General features: G+C 38.7%; 2 protein-coding genes across 2 annotated transcripts in view; one reads left to right on the top strand and one right to left on the bottom strand.

Annotated features, from left to right (window-relative positions):
• Positions 1-1,973: 1,973 nt before the first annotated feature.
• MORN2 (MORN repeat containing 2) lies at positions 1,974-11,954 on the bottom strand. Its single transcript, XM_052648236.1, has 7 exons — positions 11,890-11,954; positions 9,845-10,231; positions 9,642-9,724; positions 5,118-5,168; positions 4,560-4,666; positions 3,698-3,834; positions 1,974-2,186 (listed from the first exon to the last, which is right to left on the bottom strand). The coding sequence occupies exons 1-7, from the start codon at positions 11,952-11,954 to the stop codon at positions 2,084-2,086; spliced, it is 933 nt and encodes a 310-aa protein (XP_052504196.1). The 3' UTR covers positions 1,974-2,083.
• Positions 10,036-25,365, top strand: part of DHX57 (DExH-box helicase 57) — a 67,975-nt gene continuing 52,645 nt past the window's right edge. Inside the window, exons 1-4 of the mRNA XM_052648431.1 lie at positions 10,036-10,138; positions 10,899-10,954; positions 16,778-16,995; positions 24,890-25,048. Coding sequence (XP_052504391.1) covers positions 16,784-16,995; positions 24,890-25,048 — 371 coding nt within the window. The 5' untranslated portion in view covers positions 10,036-10,138; positions 10,899-10,954; positions 16,778-16,783. The remainder of the gene's footprint in view (positions 10,139-10,898; positions 10,955-16,777; positions 16,996-24,889; positions 25,049-25,365) is intronic.

Raw genomic sequence — 25,365 nt, 5'->3', positions numbered from 1 at the left:
TGCTATATCATATGTCAGTACTTCATTCCTTTTTGTGGCTGAAAAATATTCCACTGTAGAGATATATCACATTCATCCATTTATCAGTTGAGGGACATCTGGGTCTTCAGTATTGGGCTGATATGAATGATGCTGTTATAAACATTTGTATACAAGTCAATTCTCTTAACATGCATACTCAGGAATTGCTGGAACATATGATAATTATATATCAACTTTTTGAGAAACTGTTTTCCACAGTGCTGTACCATTTTTCATTCCCACCAGACCAATCTTTATTATGTGTTTCTTAACATAGCCATCCTAGCAATTGAGAAATGGCATCTTATTTTGGGTTGCTTTGTATTTCCCTAAAGAATAATGATGTTGAATATCTATTTGTTTGCTTATCAGTTCAATTCAGTTCAATCACTCAGCTGTGTCCGACTCTTTGCAACCCCATGAAAGGCAGCACGCCAGGCCTCCCTGTTCATCACCATCTCCTGGAGTTCACTCAGACTCATGTCCATCGAGTCCGTGATGCCATCTAGCCATCTCATCCTCAGTCGTCCCCTTCTCCTCCTGCCCCCAATCCCTCCCAGCATCAGAGTCTTTTCCAATGAGTCAACTCTTCGCATGAGGTGGCCAAAGTACTGGAGTTTCAGCTTTAGCATCACTCCTTCCAAAGAAATCCCAGGGTTGATCTCCTTCAGAATGGACTGGTTGGATCTCCTTGCAGTCCAAGGGACTCTCAAGAGTCTTCTCCAACACCACAGTTCAAAAGCATCAATTCTTCAGCGCTCAGCTTTCTTCACAGTCCAACTCTCACATCTATACATGACCACAGGAAAAACCATAGCCTTGACTAGACAAACCTTAGTCGGCAAAGTAATGTCTCTGCTTTTGAATATGCTTTGTAGGTTGGTCATAACTTTTCTTCCAAGGAGTAAGCGTCTTTTAATTTCATGGCTGCAGTCACCATCTGCAGTGATTTTGGAGCCCAGAAAAATAGTCTGACACTGTTTCCACTGTTTCCCCATCTATTTCCCATGAAGTGATGGGACCAGATGCCATAATCTTCGTTTTCTGAATGTTGAGCTGTAAGCCAACTTTTTCGCTCTCCTCCTTCACTTTCATCAAAAGGCTTTTTAGCTCCTCTTCACTTTCTGCCATAAGGGTGGTGTCATTTGCATATCTGAGGTTATTGATATTTCTCCCGGCAATCTTGATTCCAGCTTGTGTTTCTTCCAGCCCAGCGTTTCTCATGATGTACTCTGCATATAAGTTAAATAAGCAGGGTGACAATATACAGCCTTGACGTATTCCTTTTCCTATTTGGAACCAGTCTGTTGTTCCATGTCCAGTTCTAACTGTTGCTTCCTGACCTGCATATAGGTTTCTCAAGAGGCAGGTCAGGTGGTCTGGTGTTCCCATCTCTTTCAGAATTTTCCACAGTTTATTGTGATCCACAGACATTTGTCTGTCTTCTTTGAAAAAATGTCCATTCAAATCCTTTGCCCATATTTAAACTGAGCTATCTTTTAATTTATGTATATTTATATATGAATTCTGTATATATTCTGAAAACTAAACCTTTATCAGATATATGATTTTGCAAGTATTTTCTCCCATTCTGTGAACTGTCTTTTCATTTCCTTGATAGTTTCCTTTAAGATGTAGATATACTTTTTAAAGATGACAAAATTCAGGTACAGGATTGGAAACTGACTTTGTCAAGATCTGCACAGTTTATATTAAAATGAACAAACAAACTCTCAATTGAATCATATAATTTCTTTTTTTTTTCTTTTTTTTTTTTTTTTGTCATGTGCTAGTTTAGTTCCCTGACCAGGGATCAAACCTGCACCCCCTACAATAGAAGCATGGAGTTTTAACCACTGGACTACCAGGGAAGTCCCCACATAATTTATTTTAAATTAATTATAAGATGGTCAAAAGAAAGTGCAAAAAGGTATAAATAAGTGATGGTTTTATTGGCAACAGTAAACAGATAGTGTATGAAGTTATTTCAGATGACAGATTTAGTTGTTTTCCTTACAAGTAAAAGCTGCAATTACCACATTAAAACTTTAATGCAGGCTATCTACATATGGAGCTTTAGCCTCAGGCCTGGAGCAGCTGTGAAATGAAAGTTACCACACCATTCTAGTCCTTGGATATCAGTATATTGTCCTTCACCTTCCACCCTGCAACAGTAAAAAATAAATGTGTTCATTAACAAGACCAGAAATTTACAGTCCAGGCATAAGACTGTCTAGTATATTATATACTATGTCTGAAGAATTACATCATTCTGCTTTCAAACTTTGATTTAAAACCTGACATCCTGTTTTTATATCCTACCAAAAAAAAAATACTACTATTCCAAACAAACATTGTCATTATACAATTTTTTATGTCTAAGATTTTAGGGTTACATATGCTTAGTTTAGACAAAACCAGAATGGTCACAAAATGAAAAGTTTATATTGGTTATCTGACTTAATTAGTTCATTTATTCAACAAATGTTTATTGATCTTCAACTATGTTTGAGATACTGTGCTCTATGCTGGTGTTTTCTGGACTATTTGGAGTGGTGAAAATGCACTTCGCAGAACCAAACAGACCTTTATCCCATGGGTTAGAGTTTTCCCCCTTTATTAACATCAGCGGGAAAAGTTTATATGCTGTCATCACAGACTTGGCAACAGAAGAGGTGAACACTTTTCTACCCTCCTCAATATGTATCAGCCACTTCATAACAATTAGGTTGCATTTTTAATTCTGGAAATAATAAGGGGGTAGTTATAAATGAACATGAAACCTCTGGATGACATAGTATTTGGTGTGAGGATTAAGTTTATAAAGATGTGTGAGGGTGGGGGTGGAGATTTGGATGAAGGTGGTCAAAAGGTACAAATTTCCAGGTACAAGATAAATAAAGTATTAGGACTGTAATGTACATTCCTACATACATAAATATAATTAATACTTTTGTATGTTATATACAGGGCTTCCCTGGTGGCTCAGAGGTTAAAGCGTCTGCCTCCAATGCAGGAAACCCGGGTTCGATCAAGTTAAGACAGTAAATCCTTAGTTCTCATCACAAGAAAAAAATATTTTTTTTATTACTTTATATCAATGTGAGATGATGAATGTTCACTAAATTTATTGTGGTAATCACTTCATGATATATGTAAATCAAATCATGCTGTATACCTTGAATTTATACAGCGCTGTACATGAATGACATCTCAAACTGGAAGAAAATCTAAAATAAAATTTAAAACTATAAAAAAACCTTATTAAGATATTTCAAGTGAAAATAAGTTTTGGCCTAAATTTTCTCAATAATTGCAACAAACTTTCCATCTTTCATATGACTGCAAAAAGTTCCACAGGAATAAAGGAGTCAAGAGGAAATAAATGAAAAATCTAACAGATTATCACTAGGAATGATATGTTTTGGAGGCTCATGATGGCCTTAGCCTCTCTCATAACATTTTTCCCCAAAATGATAATCCAACAATTATTCTAAAATGTAAGTATGCTGCTGCTGCTGCTGCTGCTAAGTCACTTCAGTTGTGTCCGACTCTGTGCGACCCCAATATTTTAACTAAATACATTACAAAAGAAATTTAGCATTAACTAAATTTTTAGGCAAATATGCCTGAAAAATATCTTTTAGACTACAGTGACTTTTAATTTTAAACTCACCTGTTTTCATTGAAATTTCCAGTGTACTTTGCCCCAGTTGGGAATGTGTAAGTTCCCAGTCCATGAAACATATTGTCCTTAAAGTGTCCTTCATATATTGCTCCTGAAAAATGCTCAAGTCTTCCGAAACCATTCATCTGTTTGTAACAAAGGAAATGACCTCAGTAACTCATCTTCAGTTTCATTAGTGTATTTCTAAAAAGTATACACAGATGTCTGTCATCCACTTAGTTATTATTTAATCTAACATTGTATCACCCTTTATTTCCACAAAAATAAGACAACATTTTTATCATTGTCCTTTGTATGTCTGTCTCTGTGAAGCTGACAAAGTCAGTGTTTCTCATCTGGGGCACGTGAACATCTTGCAGGTCCATAATGACAACAACAGGGCTCCTCAAGATACCTTGAATATATAGAAAATCTTAAAGGCCAACCTGTTTATTTAGCCCAGAAATGGCACAAAGAAGTTGTTAAGAACAGAAATTTGTATTCAAGCAGAACTAAGAACATTTTTGTTTCATCACTTACTAGCTAGGCAAGAAATCTGAGCCTAATTTCCCTCAATTGTAAAGCAGCAATATTAATGATATCGAACTCATTAGGCTGCTGTAAAGATTAAATGAGAAAATTATGTAATGAGTTTAGTTTGTTCAACGAATAGGAAATGAGAAAGATGATGACAGCTCTCTGAATGAGTTTCATACTATTCCTTATATTATTCATATATATTAAATACAATAATTTGTTATTTTTATTGCATGGCCTACTCATACATGTTTTTTGAAATGGCGAAATGCCAGGAATCATTTAACCAACAGAGTTACTTATCCACTGGCAATATTCAAAACAATAATAATACCTTGTCATCTTTCCAGCTTCCTGTGTAGACAATCCCATTAGGAGTGGTATGAATACCTATTCCATTTCTCTCAATGACTCCAGAAGATGTTCTTGTACAGTCCCCATCTAAGTAAGAGAGAAATACTGAAGATTATAAACGGGAACCCTGTTTGGCTAAATAATAAAGTATGTTCAGGCTTAATCAGAACTGCATCACAGTGGGTCTCTCTGCTTTCCTAGAACTAAAACTAATGAGACCACAGATGAGGCGCTCCGTGGACCTTTAAATTATTGAGACTCAAGGGCCTGGAAGACTGACATATGGCTATGGCCCTCCCATAGGTTTCCAAGGCACACTGTCTATACTTAACTTTAGAGTTTAAGATTTAAAATCTGTTCCTCCATTAGTATCTTTCTTCTCTCCATTAGTATCTTTTTTCTCTCCATTAGTATTTCTGTGTGTTTTATTTATGGAGTCAATATCTCAATAGTACTTTTATCAAGTGTGACAGTCTCAGTTTTGCACTCTTAAGCTATTTAATCTATATAGAAAAAAGTAATTGAAATGTATGCTTACCATACGTGTCTCCATTTGGAAATACAAAGTTTATCTTAAATACTTCTGGAGCTGTTTTAAAAGATTTAAGAAAAATCACATATTTTTAAAAGTTTTTTATTCTTTGATACGAACAATTTTTAAAGTCTTTATTGAATTTGTTACAAAATTGATTCTGTTTTATGTTTTGGTTTTTTTGGCTATGAGGCATGTGGGATCTTAGCTTCCCAACGAGGGATCAAATCCACACCCCTTGCATTGGAAGGTGAAGTCTTAATCAGTGGACCACAAGGGAAGTCTCAAGCTTAAACATTTTTATGTTATAAGACCTATAACAAATTTGCTTTAAGAGCCAATCAAATACTCACTTTATATTCATGTTTACTTGGCATTTCCATAGTCGAGTGTAGGGTTCTGGGGAAATAATTTTGTCTAGATGATCTATTTTTATTTGTTTAACAGCTTTATTAATATATAATTCACATACCACAAAAATTACTCTTTAAAAGTATACAAAATTAATTTGTTTTTGCATACTCAAGTTGTATAACTGTCACCACAATCTAATTTTAGGATATTTTAATCACCCTCAAAAGAAATCCTATACATATTATCAGTTGCTCTCTATTACCCTAAAACCTACCCAACCCCATCCCCAGACCCTGGCAAACAATAATCTATAATCTGTCTCTATGTACTGGTATAATCCAGACAGTTCATAGAAATAGAATCATACAATATGTGGTCCTTTGTAAGTAGCTTCTTTTACTCAGCTTCAAGTTTCATCAATGTTGCACCATGTATTAGTATTTTATCACTTTTTATTGCTGAATATTCCATGGTACAAAAAGAACACATTTTGTTTATTTATCCATTGATCAGTTGATGGTCAGTTGAGTTGTTTCCAGTTTTGGCTGTTATGAATAGTGCTACTATAAACATTCATGTGTAATTTTTTGTATGGGCATATGTTTTTATTTCTCTTGGGTATTTGATCTATTGATTATTTCACAGAGGTAAGGTAGAGTGAGCAATCTCAGAATTGGCAGCAGAAAGAAATAGAAAAAAAAAGATAGTAAGTGAGAAGAGGTGGGGGGAGGAGTAGGGTCCAAACAGAATGAGATTAGAATGAAGACCAGGTAAAAAATGAAAAAAGAAAACCACAGCCCTGGGGGGCAGGAGTGGAGTGGAATCTCTGCCTCAGAGCTCTGGGACATTCAGTGGATTAAAACTTTAGAAACTAATTTTTTCCAATACTGAAGAAAACATATATTGGAGATGCTAAGTAAACTATAACTTCTAGAACAACAGCCTATTAGAATGTTACTCAAAGTGTGGCCCATGCATTAGAACATTTAGGGTGCTTTACAAGTTCCTAGGCCCTACTCCACACTGCTGCTGCTGCTGCATCGCTTCAGTCGTGTCCCACTCTGTGCGACCCCACAGACGGCCGCCCACCAGGCTCCCCCGTCCTTGGGATCCTCCAGGCAAGAACACTGGAGTGGGCTGCCATTTCCTTCTCCAATGCATGAAAGTGAAAAGTGAAAGTGAAGTCGCTCAGTCGTGTCCGACTCTTAGCGACCCCATGGACTGCAGCCTACCAGGCTCCTCCGTCCATGGGATTTTCCAGGTAAGAGTACTGGAGTGGGGTGCCATTGCCTTCTCTGCTACTCCACACTACTGAATCAGAATCTCTACGGGTGGGACAAGAGAGCTGATCTTTTCAACTGGAATACTAACCTGAGTGCCAGTTATGAAAGGCTGGAAGCTCATCTCCTCTGAGGAAACAGAGTTAATAAAATAGGCAGAAGACTTAAACATCATCAAAAAGGGAGAGTCCAGCAGCCTTGAGACAGGAGTAGACATTTATGAAAAATAATTAACAATTTAGGAAATGAATAATTTAACTGTGAAAAGAAGAGAAGCAAAAAGCAAAGGAGAAAAGGAAAGATATACCCATTTGAATGCAGAGTTCCAAAGAATAGCAAAGAGAGATAAGAAAGCCTTCTTCAGTGATCAGTGCAAAGAAATAGAGGAAAACAATAGAATGGGGAAGACTAGAGATCTCTTCAAGAAAATTAGAGATACCAAGGGAACATTTCATGCAAAGATGGGCTCAATAAAGGACAGAAATGGTATGGACCTATCAGAAGCAGAAGACATTAAGAAGAGGTGGCAAGAATACACAGAAGAACTGTATAAAAAAGATCTTCAAGACCAAGATAATCACGATGGTGTGATCACTCACCTAGAGCCAGACATGCTGGAAAGCAAAGTCAAGTGGGCCTTAGAAAGCATCACTATGAACAAAGCTAGTGGAGGTGATGGAATTTCACTTGAGCTATTTCAAATCCTGAAAGATGATGCTGTGAAAGTGCTGCACTCAATATGGCAGCAAATCTGGGAAACTCAGCAGTGGCCACAGGACTGGAAAAGGTCAGTTTTCATTCCAATCCCAAAGAAAGGCAATGCCAAAGAATGCTCAAACTACTGCACAATTGCACTCATCTCACATGCTAGTAAAGTAATGCTGAAAGTTCTCTAAGCCAGGCTTCAGCAATACGTGAACCATGAACTTCCAGATGTTCAAGCTGGTTTTAGAAAAGGCAGAGGAACCAGAGATCAAATTGCCAACATCTGTTGGATCATCGAAAAAGCAAGAGAGTTCCAGAAAAACACCTATTTCTGCTTTATTGACTATGCCAAAGCCTTCGACCATGTGGATCACAATAAACTGTGGAGAATTCTTCAGGAGATGGGCATACCAGACCACCTGATCTGCCTCTTGAGAAATCTGTATGCAGGTCAAGAGTAACAGTTAGAACTGGACATGGAACAACAGACTGGTTCCAAATAGGAAAAGGAGTGTGTCAAGGCTGTATATTGTCACCCTGCTCATTTAACTTATATGCAGAGTACATTATGAGAAACACTGGGCTGGATGAAACACAAGCTGCAATCAAGACTGCGGGGAGAAATATAAAAAAGCTCAGCTATGCAGATGATACCACCCTTATGGCAGAAAGTGAAGAACTAAAGAGCCTCTTGATGAAAGTGAAAGAGCAGAGTGAAAAAGTTGGTTTAAAGCTCAACATTCAGAAAACGAAGATCATGGCATCAGGGCCCATCACTTCATGGCAAATAGATGGGGAAACAGTGGAAACAGTGAGAGACTTTATATTTTTGGGTTCCAAAATCACTGCAGATGGTGACTGCAGCCATGATATTAAATGACGCTTACTCGTTGGAAGGAAAGTTATGACCAACCTAGACAGCATATTCAAAAGCAGAGACATTACTTTGCCAGTAAAGATCCATCTAGCCAAGGCTATGGTTTTTCCAGTAGTCATGTATGGATGTGAGAGCTGGACTATAAAGAAAGCTGAGCACCAAAGAACTGATGCTTTTGAAGACTGGCGTTGGGGAAGACTCTTGAGAGTCCCTTGGAGCACGAGGAGATCCAACCAGTCCATCCTAAAGGAGATCAGTCCTGAGTGTCCTTTCAAAGGACTGACGTTGAAGCTGAAATTCCAATACTTGGCCATCTGATGTGAAGAGCTGATTCATTTGAAAAGACCCTGATGCTGGGAAAAATTGAAGGCAGGAGCAGAAGGGGATGACAGAGGATGAGATGGCTGGATGGCATCACCGACTCAATGGACACGAGTTTGGGTAAACTCCGGGAGTTGGTGATGGACAGGGAGGCCTGGCGTGCTGCAGTCCATGGGGTCACAAAGAGTCAGACATGACTGAGTGACTGAACTAAACTGAATTGAACTGTTGAAATAAACCGCCTTAGAAGGGCTGAAGAGCAAAATGAAAACCATTGGAAAGTAAATTAGTGAACTGGAATACAAGGCTGAACATTTTTCCCAAAAAGAGGCATAAAGGAAAACAGAGATATCACCTGACAAACCTTTCATATCTACCCTCATCCCCAGACTCTTCTAGGACCTCCCACAGCACTCTTGTTCTATCCCTGCTGTAGTGTGTGTGTGTTGGTCTATCCTTACTGTAGAGTGTGAGACTGTGTGTGTGTGTGTTGGTCTATCCCTAGAGCCCCCACACCACTCTTGGTCTATCCCTACTGTAGTGTGTGTGTGTGTCTGTGTGTGTGTTGGTCTATCCTTACTATAGAGTGTGAGTGTGTGTGTGTGTGTGTGTTGGTCTATCCCTAGAGCCCCCACAACACTTTTGGTCTATCCCTATTGTAGTGTGTCTGTGTGTGTTGGTCTATCCCTACTGTAGTGTGTGTATGTCAATTGCCCTTAAATGGTTCACACACCCGAAACTTCGGAATGTTAAAGCTAGAAGAAGGGAACCTAAGAGGTGCAGACTGGCAGTACGCTGGCACTGGCCTAATGTGTCACAACAGCGAATCGACGGCCGGATGAGAGCTAGAACCCAGGTCTCCAGATTCCCGCTCCTGGGGCTCTCTCTGTACCCCCATCCCACCAGGAAATCTGTCTCATCCCTACTGGAGTTGCCAGGGGCCGGCTCACTGCATGTTCTATTTAAGAGACGTTGAGAGGATGGGGCACTCACTTGACACAGGGCTGCGGGAGAGATTTTCTGGACTCTGTGATTCTCCCTGGGCCGCCAGCTCGGTGGCCTGGAGGGAAGAAGCCCTAGTTCAGCGCCGGGTGCGACATGGTTGCTAGGGCGACCAGGCACCTCTCACCCGGAAGCGAATGTGGGGGGAGGGGTGGGCCCGAGGTTGAGCCAATCAGAAGGCGCCAGGGCTGTACCCCTGTAGCTGGGCCGCTGCAGAGCCGCTCCAGGTAAGGTCCGGGTGGATGGCAGCGCCCAGGCAGGGCCTTTGGCCGCTGGGCGCCACGTCCGAATAGGTGGCCCGAGAAGCAGCGCTACAAACCCGGGACGGTCGCCCCTTCCGCGGACGAGGAATGTGTGTCCGTGTGCGTGGTCCGCGCGTCTCCCTGGTGGTCAGTGTGCGGACCTTTCTACCGTCAGCCCCTCCCGCAGTGGGCAGGGTCTGAGAAGCCTCCCGGCCCGGTGGGATCCAGCCTGTCTGGCAGGGGCCGGTGAGTCTGGAGCAGCAGGATCCTAGGCCTGCGACCAGGCCTGGCCTGGGTCGACAGCTGAGGGTTGTACAGCTGAGGCCGGGGAGCTGAATTCTGCGAGATAAAGGGTTGACTTGGAGGGCCTCGGGCTGGTTTCCTGTATCTTAGCTCCATCTCCAGTTGGTGGCTGTTTGGGGAGAGGATTGGCTACAGTGTATGCTGGAAGAAAGGTACCGGGTCTGGGTATCTGCAAGGAGCTGGATCTATGGGGTCAGTCAGAGATTTGCCTGGGAGGGGAATGGTTTGTGCTAAGTTCTCAGCGCCCAGCTTGGTGATTCTGTTCCTGGGAGCCAAACATAGGTTCTCGTGTCCACGGTGAATAAAGAAAGTTGAGATCTTCCCAGGCTAAATGGATTTCTGATGTTTTGTTGTCTTATGGGGCCTGCCTGACCAGGGAAAAAATGCCATTCCTGGGGCTAGCTGATTAACGATTGATCTGACAGCATGCCTTTCATATGCAAACCAACCAATCCTGCCCGCCTTACCTCCAACAACCTCCTTTGTCTAACCAGCAAGCCTGTAGTTCACCTGCCCTAAATCAGCCCAGGGCCAAGTACCAGACAACTAGGGACAAGCCCTAGACCTTAGAGTCTGTGGCAATTACTTAAAGTAGCCAGTCCTAAGCTGTTTTCCCTGCCTGGCCTCTTCTTTCCCATGGAAAAACCAAGAAAGAATGCGGGGTGGCCTTCTCCTTACTCCTTTCTGCCTGCTCCTGACACAGGTGCTTCCCTGGCGTGGCCTACGGAGACAGACAGACCTCTCCTTTTTAGGAGAACTGTAAGTAACGTTAAACTTTTTCTTTTGATGGTATTAATCTCTCTGTGTCAGCACTCAGTCACCTTTATAAATTAAGGCCCAGGCACAAATCAAAGCGGGGCTGGCTTAACATTAAAATTTTGAATTGAAGATACAAAGTACATGTTTGAGGGGTAAAAGGTAAGTATGGGGGAAAGAATTTCAGCTTTGGAGTCAAATGGATTATTTCAGACCCTAGCTCCAGGCTTTTCTTCTATAGTAGTTACATTGGACAAGTTGTGTAATTTATCTGTACTCTAGTTTCCTCCTCTATAAAATATAGAAAATAATATTTACCTTGTAGGAGTTTTACAGAATTAATTGAAATAATCTTTCCCCTCCATGCAGACTTATATTTCCAACTATGTTCTACACATCTCCATTTGAATGTCTAGAAGGTATCTCCAGTGTAACATCCATTCTGAACTTGTGACACTCCCTATATAATTTCATGTCCATTCCCTGGTGGCTCAGATGGTAAAGCATTTGCCTGCAATGTGGGAGACCCGGGTTCGATCCCTGGGTTGGGAAGATCCCCTGGAGAAGGAAATGGCAACCCACTCCAGTACTCTTGCCTGGAACATTTCATGGATGAAGGAGCCTGGTAGGCTACCGTCCATGGGGTTGCAAAGAGTCGGACATGACTGAGCGACTTCACTTCACATTCCCATTCTGATCACATGGCTGAGCACAGAACCCCTAATTCACCTAGTTAAGCTAGGACCTCAAATTTTACAATAATTCTAGACACTTCTTATACCTTTCATCTAATTCATCTATGATTAAAATGCATTGAGACTCTATGGCCACTTTTCAACTTTACTTGTTTCCTCTGTAGTCCAGCTCACTGTTTAGTTTTTTATCTCCTACCTGAACAATTGCAGTAGTTGCCTAACTGGCCTCCTGGTTCTCCTCACCTCCCTACAGTCATTTTATTCTTCACATAGCAGCTAGAGTAATTGTTAGAACCGAAGTCAGTCATACCAAGCTTTTGCCTTTGTCCTCTATTGACTTTCTATTATATTTAGAGTAAAATTCAAAGTTCTTCCTAGGGCTTATACGGCCATCTCTGGTCTCTGACCCCATCTCCTTTGCTTAGTACGTTGCAGACCCACAAGACTCCTCACTGTTCAGCCCACTGCATTGAAGATGTTATTCTGGACTTGGACCCTTTTCACCTACTATTGCTTTGCTTAGAATGTTCTTTTTACAAATATTTCATGACTCATTTTCTGCATGTTCACATGTCTGCTCAAATATGATCTCAGAAAGATGATCACTCTTACCTGACCACTCTATCTGAAAAAAGACTCAGGTTTTTTTCTTCATAGCACTTAATTAATATTGTATATTTGTTTATTGTCATCTTAATTTCTAGAGGATGAGCTTCATGAGGCAAGAATTTTGTTGTCTTTACTGTTGTATCCCTAGAATCTAGCACTTAATAAGTGTTCAATAAATATTTGTGGAATGAATAAATAAATGAAGGGCTCTCCATTCTCATATCAGTAATTTATTCAACCCTCAGCTATTCCTCAAATACATGTTGAATTCCTGTTATATGCCATACACTATTAGAGGTACAGCGGTAATCAACATGGATATACTCCTTGCCTTCAGAGAGCGTTCTGGGGGCAGGGGGAGGGGCGGGAGATAAACATCAAAGAAACAATAAATATGTATAATTATAAAGGACTTGAAGAAAGGAATATCAAGAGACCTAGCCCAATTGCTACCTATTTGTGAGTTTCCCAGTTATTTCCCTGCTTTTGATTTCAAATTTCGTTTTAGTTTGGTTGCAAAACATACTTTTTAAAGTTTTGTCTTTTTAAACTTATTAAGGTTTGTTTTATAGGCTAGTATATTGTCTATCCTGAAAATTTTTCCTTGTCCACATATGAAAAATGTCTATTTTTTGTTGGTAGAATGTTCTATAGATGTCTCTTAGGTCAAGTTGGTTTTTACTGTTTCAAGTCTTCTGCTTCCTTATTGATCGTCTGTGTAGGTGCTTTTTACCATGGCTGAACGTGGGTTTTGCAGTTTCCTGCTGTTATATGTTGTGTATTTCTCTGTTCATTTCTGTCAGTTGTTGGTTGATGTGTTTTGGTGCTCTGTTATTAGGGACAGTATATTTATAATTGTTACATCGTCCTCATGGATTGACTCTCTTATCTTTATGAAATGTTCTTCTTTATCACTAACAAGATTTTTTTTGCTTTATAGTCTATTTTGTTTGATATTAACATAGTTGCTGCAGCTTTCTTGTGGTTTTCATTCGCATGATTTCTCTTTTTCCATCCTTTTACTTTTCATTTACTTGTATCTTTGAATTTAAAGTGATAGACAGCATATACTTGGATCTTGTTTTTTTCACTAATAATTCATCTTTTGATTGGATTGTTTAATCCGTTCACATTTAATATTGTTATTAGTATAGTGGGATTTATTTTTTCCATTCTACTTTTAGTTGTCAATATGTCTCATGTCTATTTTGTTTCACTGTTCCTACTTTGCTGTTTGCTTTTGCATTAAATTATTCAATAAATTTTCCTAATGCAATATTTTAATTCCTTTAGTGATTTTTTTTTTCACTACATTTATTGAATTTTTGGTTTACTTTTTAGTGACTGCTCAAGGATTTGTCTTATACCTCTTAACATATCAGAGTCAACTTCACATTTATACTAACTCAATTTTGGTAATATATAGAAATGTTACTTTCATATAGCTGTATGCCTTTCCTCTCCTTTTTGCAGTAAAGATTCCACATGTAAGCAATATCATATGATATTTGTCTTTGAGTTACTTCATTTAGTATGATAATCTCTCAGTCAGTTCAGTTCAGTTCAGTCGCTCAGTCGTGTCCGACTCTTTGCGACCCCATGAATCACAGCACGCCAGGCCTCCCTGTTCATCACCATCTCCCGGAGTTCAATCAGACTAACGTCCATCGAGTCCGTGATGCCATCCAGCCATCTCATCCTCGGTCGTCCCCTTCTCCTCCTGCCCCCAATCCCTCCCAGCATCAGAGTCTTTTCCAATGAGTCAACTCTTCACATGAGGTGGCCAAAGTACTGGAGTTTCAGCTTTAGCATCATTCCTTCCAAAGAAATCCCAGGGTTGATCTCCTTCAGAATGGACTGGTTGGATCTCCTTGCAGTCCAAGGGACTCTCAAGAGTCTTCTCCAACACCACAGTTCAAAAGCATCAAGTCTTCGGTGCTCAGCCTTCTTCACAGTCCAACTCTCACATCCATACATGACCACTGGAAAAACCATAGCCTTGACTAGACGGACCTTAGTCGGCAAAGTAATGTCTCTGGGTCCATCCATATTGTTGGTAATGGCATTTCATTCTTTTTTATGACTGAGTAATATTCCATTGTGTATATATACCATGTTTTCTTTATCCATTCATTTGGCAATGAAACCTTAGGTTTCATCCCCAACTATACATTGTTATAGTTTTTACTTTACCATCTGTAGTCATTTTATTAACCCAATCCATCTGTGCTCCCGCCAACCTGCTTTGTTCTGTTACAGCATATACATTACATTTTTGCGTATCATAAACCCACTATTACGTTATATACATATTATTTTATATGGTTGCTTTTTAAATCAGTTATGTGAAGAAAGAAGAAAATATGGATATACACTGTTTGGTAGGTTTTGGGGGAGTTGATTTTGTTTTATATTTACATAGTTGCCTTTACTGGTGCTTCTTTTTGTGTGTGTGTGAGTTCAGATTACCATCTAGGGTCACTTTCTTCAGCTTAAACAAATTCCTATAATAGTTTTTTTGTAAAGCAGATCTTAACTGGGTTTATATCTGTAAGTGACAAGTTGTTTTTCTCTAAATGCTTGCAAGACTTCTTGTCTTTAACTTTAGCATTTTTATGTATTGTGTCTATTTATGGATCTCTGGCTTTATCCTATTTGAAGTCCTTAGAACTTCCTGTATGTGTAGGTTATTGTCTTTCAATACATTTGATAGGTCTTCTGTCATTATTTCTTTAAATGTTTTTTCTGTTCTTTTCCTTCTCTCTCTCCTATCCTTCCGGTGTTCCTGTTATGCATACTACTAACTTTGCACTTAGTTTGGGTGTAGTTAGTTGACTTAGTTAGAGCTTAGTTTGTTCTTTATTTCTGGTTCCTTAAGATGTAAATCTAGGTTGTTTATTTGAGATCATTTCTTTTTCTTAACATAGACATTTATTACAATAAACTTCCCTCTTAGAGAACTCCTTTTGCTGCATCCCGTAATTTTTGGTATGTTGTGTTTTCATTTTCAGTTGTTTGAGGATATTTTAAAATTTCCTCTTGGTTTTGTCTTTGACCCACTGGTTGTTCAAGAGCATGTTATTTAATTTCCATACGTTTATGAATTTTCCAGTTTTCCTTCTTTTATTGATTTCTAGTTTTATACCATTGTTACCAGAAAAGATGTTTGATTTGTTCTCAGTCTTCTTAAATTTGTCAAGACTTGTTTTATGGCCTAACATATGATCTGTCCTGAAAAATATTTCATGTGGCTTTGAATGGAATGTTCTGTGTATGTCTATTATAGTTCCAGTCGAATTTTTCTTTTACTGGATGACTATCTTTCTGGATGAGCAGACCATTGTTGAAAGTGTGATATTAAAGTCTCCTGTTACTGTTGTATTGCTGGCTGCTTCCTCCCAGTTATGTTAATATTTGCTTTATATATTTAGATGCTCTGATATTGGGAGTATAAATATTCATAATTGTTAGATTCTCTTGATGAATTGACCCCTTTATCACTGTATAATGATCTTCTTTGTCTCTTGTTACAGTGTTTGACTTAAAGGCTATTTTGTCTGAGTACAGCTACCCCTGCCGTTTCCTTGTGCATTTACTATCTTTTACATCCCTTCACTTTCAGTCTGTGTCTTCGCAGCTGAAGCAATTCTCTTAAATGCTGCATGTAGTTGAGTCTTATTTTTTTAATCCATTCAATTATTTTATGTATTTTGATGGGAGAATTTAGTCCATTTACATTTAAAGTAATTATTGATAAGTAAGGACTTACTGCCATATTGTTGTTTCCTGAGCATTTTTAAGATCTTTTGTTTGTTTCTTTCTCTCTTGCTGTCTTCATGATTTGATGATTTTCTATAGTGGTATGCTTTGATTTTTTTCCCTCCTCATCTTTTGTATATCTACTATAGATTTTTTAAAAAATTTTTATTCATTTATAGTTTCTTTCTTACTATAGATTTTTAATGTGTAATTTTTTGGTTTGTTTGTGTTTTACCATGAGGCTAATGTAAGACATCTTATAGCATTTTACTTTAAGCTGATAGCAGCTTAACTTTGATCGCATACAAGAGTTTTACACTTTTACTCCCCTCCAGGCACAATCTCTTAGCCAGAGCTGTTTCTAAAAATATATATGTAAATATAAATTTTATTTATCAAATCATATATTAAATACATGAAACATCTCTTCTAGGGTTTTTAAACCCTGTGCCAGACCTAACCAAATCAGAATGTAGCAGGGGACCCTACACACCCTCCTGTGTGACTTGAAAACTTCTCCATGTGTTTCTGATGCACCTCCTAGTTAAGAAACTTGTGTCAGAAGAACTTATTAGATATTAGTCTGGGGAGATGTGCTTATAAATCTTTTGTGAAGCAGTTTGTTCGTGCTTCTAAACTGGCCCTTTGAGTGCGTTTTCCTTTTTTTTTTCTTTAAAATAGGCTATATCTTTAACTTTGACAAACAAAGGATTATTATATTTACCTGGTTTTATAATGTCTGTATTACTTTTTTCTCTTGCAGGTAAAAATGAGTTCTTCAGTAAAAAGGAAAGGCAAGCCAGGGAAAGGAGGTGGAAAAGGGTCTTCCAGAGGAGGAAGAGGAGGCAGGAGCCATGCTAGTAAATCTCATGGGGGTGGCAGCAGTGGCGGTGGTATTGGTGGCAACAGAAAGGCGTCAAGTAGAATCTGGGATGATGGCGATGACTTTTGTATCTTCAGTGAATCAAGGCATTCATCCAGGTTATTATACTCGTTGAATGTTCAAATATGAAAACAGTATCAATTCCTGATGTATGGGACAAAAGATGGTTAAGACAAAGGGGGAAAATGCCAAGTAATTCTGGCTAAGTTACTCTTCCTATTATTTTAAAGCCTTACAGTCCCCCGCTTTGTGAATTTTTTTAAAAGCATAATGGTAAATAACACCTTTGGGAGAGAGCTGGGCATTGAAATCTGAACTTAACTTTAACTTCCATATGACACTGTAAATTGAGTGTAATATTTTTATTGTAATCAATATTACAGAAAAGTAAATATTGGAAATGGTAGGGTAATTGAAAATTATATTAAGTATTTCTTAAGCATTGTAGTTTGAAGGTCCCGAAATGAGATCTGGCTGTATCCCTTCTGTTTAGTTGATGAATTATCTATTTTCCAACCGATCAACCAAATATTTACTGAAGCTTAATGTGATGGCCAGAGATAGATATCATGCCCAGGCTTCTCTCATAGTCAACTTTTAATTAGTGAACGTTGTTTTGTTGTTGTTCAGTCACTTCAATCATGTCCAACTCTTGGCAGCCTCAGGGACTGCAGCACGCCAGGCTCTTCTGTCCTCCACTATCTCCCAGGGTTTGCTCAAATTCATGTCCAGCACCACATTTTGAAAGTATCAATTCTTTAGCACTCAGCCTTCTTTATGATCCAAAGCTCACATCTGTACGTGACCACTTTTGTCAATAAAGTGATGCCTCTGCTTTTTAATACACTCTATAAGTTTGTCATAGCTTTCCTTCAAAGGAGCAAGCATCTTTTACTTTCAGTCCTCAGTGATTTTGGAGCCCAAGAAAATAAAATCTATCACTGCTTCCACTATTTCCCCTTCTATTTGCCATGAAGTGATGGGACCAGATGCCATGATCTTAGTTTTTTTAATGTTGAGTTTCAAGCCAGCTTTTTCATTCTCCTCTTTCACCCTCATCCAAAGGCTCTTTAGTTTCTCTTTACTTTCTGCCATTATGAGTGATATCATCTGCCTATCTGAGGTTGTTATTTCTCCTGGCAATCTTGATTTCAGATTATGATTTATCCAGCCCAGCATTTCACATGATGTATTCTGCATAATTCTAATACATGTTTCATGAAAATAAAGATTTTCTACTGCATGTTATGCAGTATAAATATAAAATTCTCCTTGTTTTTCAAATTGCACTTTAAGCTGTTTACTTAAATTTTTAGAGATAGAGAGACTTCTTTAGAGTTATGTGTATATACACAGGCATACACACACTCTTATGGGAACAATTACCAACTAAATATTGGTTAGAAATATCGGTGAGTGCTGAGGTTTCACTGGATCATACATGCTTTTAATTTAAATGAATTCAGTTGTATGCATTCAGGAAAAAAAAAAGAAGAACAAATGGTATTTAAGTAGTTAAACTTGCCACTAAATGAATCTGAACTCCATCATGAACAGGATAATGAGAGAGGAAGGTGTTCATTCCTGTCAGTCTCAGTGTCTAAGTGCTTTATATAGTTCAAGCTTCTTGATGCACTGAGTAGGTGATATTAATGTGTTTTTTTAAACATATATTTCTTATACATAGTCTCTACCCTAACCAAATACTTCAGTTGGTATGCAACCAGAGAATCTCCATTTTTTTCCATTCTAAATGAAGAATGGTCATTTTTGGACATACTGAGAGATAATATATCAATCTCAAACTTGATTCCTTTTTAAGAAATCTTCCAGAATAATTTAAAGCTACGTTTCACATTAGCTGCTGACCTAAGAACCTGACTGCTGAGTTAGGTGCAGCTCCATTCTTTCTGAAAACACTTACTTTATAGGTTCTTAGGGTCTTAGATGTTCATTCACACAGGATATATTGACTTAGTGCCTACTATGAGCCAGACAGTGTTTTAGTGACCAGGATTACAACAATGAATAAAATATTGTCCTGCTGTTCATAGAAGGAGGTTTGAGATATAAAAACTGTAAACAAAGGTGTAATAATATGTCAAGTGGTAAGTACTATGGAGGAAAATAAGGACGAAGGGATAGAAAATGCCAAACTGGATTGCTCGTGTTTTTAAATGGTTACTCTTGTCTGTGGAGTGATCAGAGAAGACTTCTCTCTTGATGTGTCATTTGAGGCAGGACAAGAAGGAAGTGAAGGAGTAAGCCATGAATCTATCTGAGGGAAGAACGCTTGAGGCAGAACAGCAAGTGAACAGTTCCTGAGGCAGGAGTTTTAAGAAGATTTAGGGAATGACAAGGAAGCCATGTGGCTAGCATGGATGGGTAAGAAGTGTTAGGCAGTTAGATTCCGCAGGCTATGCTGTATAGAATCTTATAGGCCAGTATAAGGATTCTGTTTTGTTTGTAAGTTTTAAAAATCATGTTTCCTGAAGTGTAATTTACATTCAGTAAAACTCACCCTAAAGTTTGACAAACTCAGTCATCTCTGTAACCAGCAGTTCTTCAAAACTCGCCCATGCCCTTTTGCAGTGAACTCCTCCCTGATCCTTAGGGATTCATCTGTTTTCTGTCAGCAGGATCAAATTTAGTCACTAAAATGATGTATTGTAGGAAAAATAAGCACATAAAACCAAGGGATTTTTTTTCTTTGTGTGTGGTTATTTGTTTAGATGGTTTTTTGGCTATTTGTTAGTTGGTTTTAGCAAGCTGTGTGACTTGCTGTATGGCTTAGTTCCTTTACCAAAGCTCAAACCTGGGCCCTCTGCAGTAAAAACGCAGAGTTCTAACCACTGGACAGCCAGAGAATTCCCAAAATTCAAGTTTTTAAAAGGATACTTTGGAATGTATACTCTTTACAGTAATCAAAAGAATTGGGATTTTAACATAACCTTTGAAAATTAAAGCACAGTTGTTGACAAAGTTGTCTTAAGATAGCTGCAGAATAGCTAGTCTAGTTACTGTGTCAGTCTTCAGCCTGGGGCTGTTTGGTACAAAACTATTTTAGATAATGGAATTGAATTATACAGAAATTCTCGATGGGGCAGATGTATATTCTCACAGATATCTGACACCTTCTCAAAAGATCACCCCTGCTGCCACCATGCAAGGGACAAGGAAAGCAGAAACATCTGTTCTGTTTATATCAGTCATCTCATGTTCAGATAGACCTTGTTGTCCAGTTGCTAAGCGTGTTCAGTTTTGTGTGCCACATGGACTGCAGCATGCCAGACTGCCCTGTCCTTCACTATCTCCAGGAATTTGCTCAAATTCATGGCTTCCCTGGTGGCTCAGACGGTAAAGCGTCTGCCTGCAATGTGGGAGACCCGGGTTCAATTCCTGGGTCGGGAAGATCCCCTGGAGAAGGAAATGGCAATCCACTCCAGCACTCTTGCCTGGAAAATCCCATGGACAGAGGAGCCTGGTAAGCTACAGTCCATGGGGTCGCAAAGAGTCGGACACGACTGAGCGATTTGACTTCACTTCACTTCATGTCCATTGAGTCAGTGATGCCATCCAACCATCTCATCCTCTGTCATCCCCTTCTCCTGCCTTCAGTCTTTCCCAGCATAGGATCTTTTCCAGTGAGTCGCTGTTTGCATCAGGTAGCCAGAGTATTGGAGCTTCAGCTTCAGCATCGGTCCTTCCAATGAATATTCAGGGTTAATTTCCTTTTGGATTGACTGATGTAGTCTCCTTGCTGTTCAAGGGACTCTCAAGAGTCTTCTCCAGCAACACAGTTTGAAAGCATCAATTCTTTGGTGCTCAGACTTCTTTATGGTCCAACTCTCACGTCCGTACTTCACTACTGGAAAAATCATAGCTTTGACTATACAGATGTTTGTCAGCAGAGTGATGTCTTTGCTTTTTAATACACTGTCTAGGTTTGTTATAGCTTTCCTTCCAAGGAGCAAGCTCTTTTAATTTCATGGCTGTAGTCACCATCTGCAGTGATTTTGCAGCCCAAGAAAATAAAATGTCACTATTTCCACTTTTTCCCCATCTATTTGCCATGAAGTGATAGGACCAGATGCCATGATCTTAGTTTTTTGAATGTTGGGTTTAGGCTTGCTTTCTCACTCTCCTCTTTCACCCTCATCAAAAGACTGTTTAGTTCCTCCTCACTTTCTGCATAGAGTGTTATCATATGCATATGTGAGGTTGTTGATATTTTTCCCAGCAATCTTGATTCCAGCTTGTGATTCATCCAGTGCAGCATTTTGCATAATATACTCTGCAGATGCACCTTATGTACCTGAAAAGCTGCTTTCAAGTTCCAGCCTTGAGGTTTGTCAGCATGTTGAAGTAGATTGAGCCAAATTGTGTACCATGGCTGAAAAGCTATTATAAGGACTTTGCCTTTTGCTTTGAGTAAGATGGGAAGCCATTGAAGGGTTTGAGGCGAGAGTATATGTCATCAATCACTCTGGCCAGAGTTACTGCCATTAATTATATCCTTTTATATGAATTAGAAAATGGTGAATGTGAATTAGAAAATGCCCCCTTCTCTGGTCAGCTATAGCTCCAGAATACATGTCTTGGCAAGCGGAAAACACATTGGATTTTGGCTCTCGCTGTCCCCTCCTCCTCTGCTTCAGGACCCTTTGCATAGTATACAGCCTGTGCATCCATACTCAGTAGCCCCGCCTCAGTGTACTGTGTGGCGAATCGACTACAAGGGGACATGAGTGAAAGCAGGAAGACCAGTTAGAAGATACTCTCCCGGTGGCAGTGTCCTAGACAATTTAATAATATGTCTGGAGTTCAAGAACAAGATCTCGCCTAGAGAAGTAAGTGTATGAGTTCTTTATGAGTAAATACTATTTAAAGCTATGAGACTAAATGAGATAAGTTGTAGAGAAGAGGTCTGAATTTTGAGCCCTTGGGCACTCTAGGATTTAGGGTTGAAAGAGGTTAGGAGAATCAGACAAAATAGATTGAGAAGTTGCCAGTGAAGTAGGAGGAAAACTAAAAGCTGATTTCTGGAAGTCAAGGAATGAAGATGTTTTAAAGGGGGTTATCCAGTCAATTGGATTGGATACTTAAAAGGGATATGCAACTTGTATAAAAAAGTGCTTCTAGCAGGTCAAGAAAAATGTGTTCTGGGAGTTCCCTTGGTGGTTAGGACTTGGCACTTTCATTGCTGGGGCCCCAGGTTTAATCCCTGGTTGGAAGCTAAGATCCTACCAGCTGTGCAGCACGGCCAAAAGAAAAGGAAAATGTGTTCTGACTGTTGTCCACTGGATTTGGCAATGTGGGTGGCATGGGTAACCTTGACAAGAGTTGTTTGGTATAGTGTAGTTGGTATAGAGTGTGTTTCAGAGAGAAGAGGAAAAACAGTGGCGACAAAGACATTTAGAGACCCCTTTGGGGGAGTTTTACTGTAAAGGGCAAGGGTGGGAAGATGGATAGGACAGTACCTTGAGGGGGATGTAAAGTCAAAGGGAGGAATTTTTTTTTTTAATACGGTAGATGTTACATAGCATGTATATATGCTGGTGGAAATAATCCAAAGGAGAATGAAGAACTGATGTTGTAGAGAGGGGGATAAGTGCTAGAATGATTTCCTTGAGGAGACTGAAGAAATTGAGATACAGTATACAAACAGAGGGACTGACTTTTAGGATCAAGAATGGTTCATCCTTAGTAACAGGAAGGAAGGCAAAGTATCGAGGTTTACAACTAAGTGGTAGATGAAATAGCATATGTAAGGTCTCCCCCACCCCCCTTTATTTTTTGCACTAATCATGAAGAAACAGATAAATCCAAATTATGAGTATTCTACAAAAATACTGGCCTGAGTACATAAAAAAAAGTCAATATCAGGAAATAGATAAGGAACTATTCTAAATTAAAGGAGTTTGAAAAACAGATAATGTCATTTTTAACTAGATAATCAGAAAATCTGTAGAAGATGTGACTGAGGCAATTAGGAACTTTGAATATCAGTTCAGTTCAGTTGCTCAGTCATGTCTGACTCTTTGTGACCCCATGGACTACAGCACACCAGGCTTCCCTATCCATCACCAACTCCCAGAGCTTGCTTAAACTCATGTCCATTGAGTCACTGATGCCATCCAACCATCCAGCCTTCAGTCTTTCCCAGCATCAAGGTCTTTTCCAGTGAGTCAGTTCTTCACATCAGGTGGCCAAAGTATTGGAGTTTCAGCTTCAGCATCAGTCCTTCCAATGAATATTCAGGACTGATTTCCTTTAGGAGGGACTGGTTGGATCTCCTTGCAGTCCCAAGGGACTTTCAAGAGTCTTCCCTAACACCACAGTTCAAAAGCATCAATTCTTCAGCGCTCAACTTTCTTTATGGTCCAACTCTCACATCCATACATGACTACTGGAAAAACCATAGCTTTAACTAGATGGACCTTTGTTGGCAAAGTAACATCTCTGCTTTTTAGTATGCTGTCTAGGTTGGTCATAGCTTTTCTTCCAAAGAGCAAGCATCTTTCAATTTCATGGCTACAGTCACCATTTGCAGTGATTTTGGAGCCCAAGAAAAGAAAATCTGTAACTGTTTCCTTTGTTTCTCCATTTGTTTGCCATGATGTGATGATATCAATATATAGTTAAATGATATATTAGATGAGATCAATATAAAATATTAATATCTTGTGAGTGATAATAGTATTATGGTTATATAAAAGTTTGTCTCTGTTCTTAGGAAATAACATGCAGAAGTATTTACGAGTGAATATGATGTCAGCAGCTTACATTCAGATGGTTTAGAACATGCATGTGTATATATGGGGAAGCATATATATATATATATGCATATATGTGTGCATATAGAGAGGAAATAAGAGAAGGGCATAAATGTGTGTGTGCATATAAGTATGGCAGGTGTTAACAGTTATTGGTGAATCTTAATAAATGCTATATATATTAAAAAATTTTTGAAACAAAAAGGGGAAATCATGAATTTTGGATAACATTTCTTTCAGAAGTTGGAATTATGTGGTTAAAAACCCCAGTCTCTTCTATTTTCTCCTTTGCTACCCAGTTGAGAGAGTGTAAATGTGTGGTTCTTTTCAAAGTCTCAGTAATATGTTGGATTTTCGGTACAGAGAAGTTTCTACCATTTCCCTAGATTTGTGAAAATTTATAATGAAACATGCCAAGTGAAAAAAAGAAAAGAAACTTTGTGAGTAAAGGTAAACTTTAGAATTCATTGTTTTTTTAAATATTAAAAAGTGTTCCTAAAAAGTCTAAATTCCAAAAATGAGATTAGTGAAATAGTGAATAGTGAAATAAATTCTAGTCTCTCTGTGTTTAAAATTTAAAAATTAAGTTGTAGGAAAATGTTTAATTTGGGGGAAATGCCAGTTTGATTTTAATAAGGAAATAAAGCAAATTATAAAAAATTACATATGCTGCATAATTTTATAAAAAATGTATGTGAAAAGGAATGATATTAGTTAAGATGTTTTCTGTTCTTTGTTCTCTATTTTTCTACAGTAAACATGTATTATTATATTTGTAATCAGGAAGTTAAAAAGTTAAATAAATATTTCAAAAAATAGGGCCTAATAGTCACAAGATACGACTCTTAGTTGTTTTCGGATTAAATACCTCGAATAGAGTGAAATATGTACTCTTTGTACATAGCGTGTTTCTTGTGAAAGAAATATGACTCCTCCACTAGTGCAGGAGTCATCATAGCATTGTTTTCCCCAGAAGATTCTTGAGTTAGTGAAGCAGGATTTAATGGTGAAGAATCTGATCAGGTTTTTCCCCAGCATTTAGAATATAATGAAGTTGAATAAATACCATAGAAATGGAGACTATCTCCACATTGATGTCCCCTTTCATAAGATACGTGACAGTCCAGTCATATTGTGTGTGTATGGAGACCCTGAAGAGAGTGTAAAAATTCTGATAACAAATAAGTGTGTAATTTTGTTCTTGTGTCCTTTGCAGACCTAGCAACAGTAGTGTGAGAAAAGGGGATGCACGCCCCAAGTGGAAGCCTGAAGCCAAAGTGCCCCTGCAGACTCTACATATGACTTCTGAGAATCAGGAGAAAGTGAAAGCTCTTCTCCGAGACCTGCAGGAACAAGACGCAGATGCTGGATCTGAGTAAATTATTATACTTGAATAAATTATTATATTGAGGAAGATAAAATGTGAGGGTCCTGTGTGTCTTTGGAATACTGTATCAATACTAATTGTGTTGTGGCTGTGTAACTAGTTGAAAGTGAGCCAAGAGAAATACAAGAATAATTATTCAGCAACTTGTTGTCCTTTACAGTGTAACCTTTAGTTATTAAATTGTCTCTTTAAGTTTTAGTTGATCATGTGAGAAAGAAAAAAATGGAGATTCCACTAGTTGGCTGGGTTGTTGTGAAGATTTTCAAAGAACTAGTACATATAAAACATTTAACATAGTGCCTGGC

This window comes from Budorcas taxicolor, chromosome 11, assembly GCF_023091745.1.
Source record: "Budorcas taxicolor isolate Tak-1 chromosome 11, Takin1.1, whole genome shotgun sequence".
Lineage (NCBI taxonomy): Eukaryota > Metazoa > Chordata > Mammalia > Artiodactyla > Bovidae > Budorcas > Budorcas taxicolor.
The sequence above is the reverse complement of the archived record's forward strand: the minus strand, read 5'-3'. Positions and strand labels throughout refer to the sequence as shown.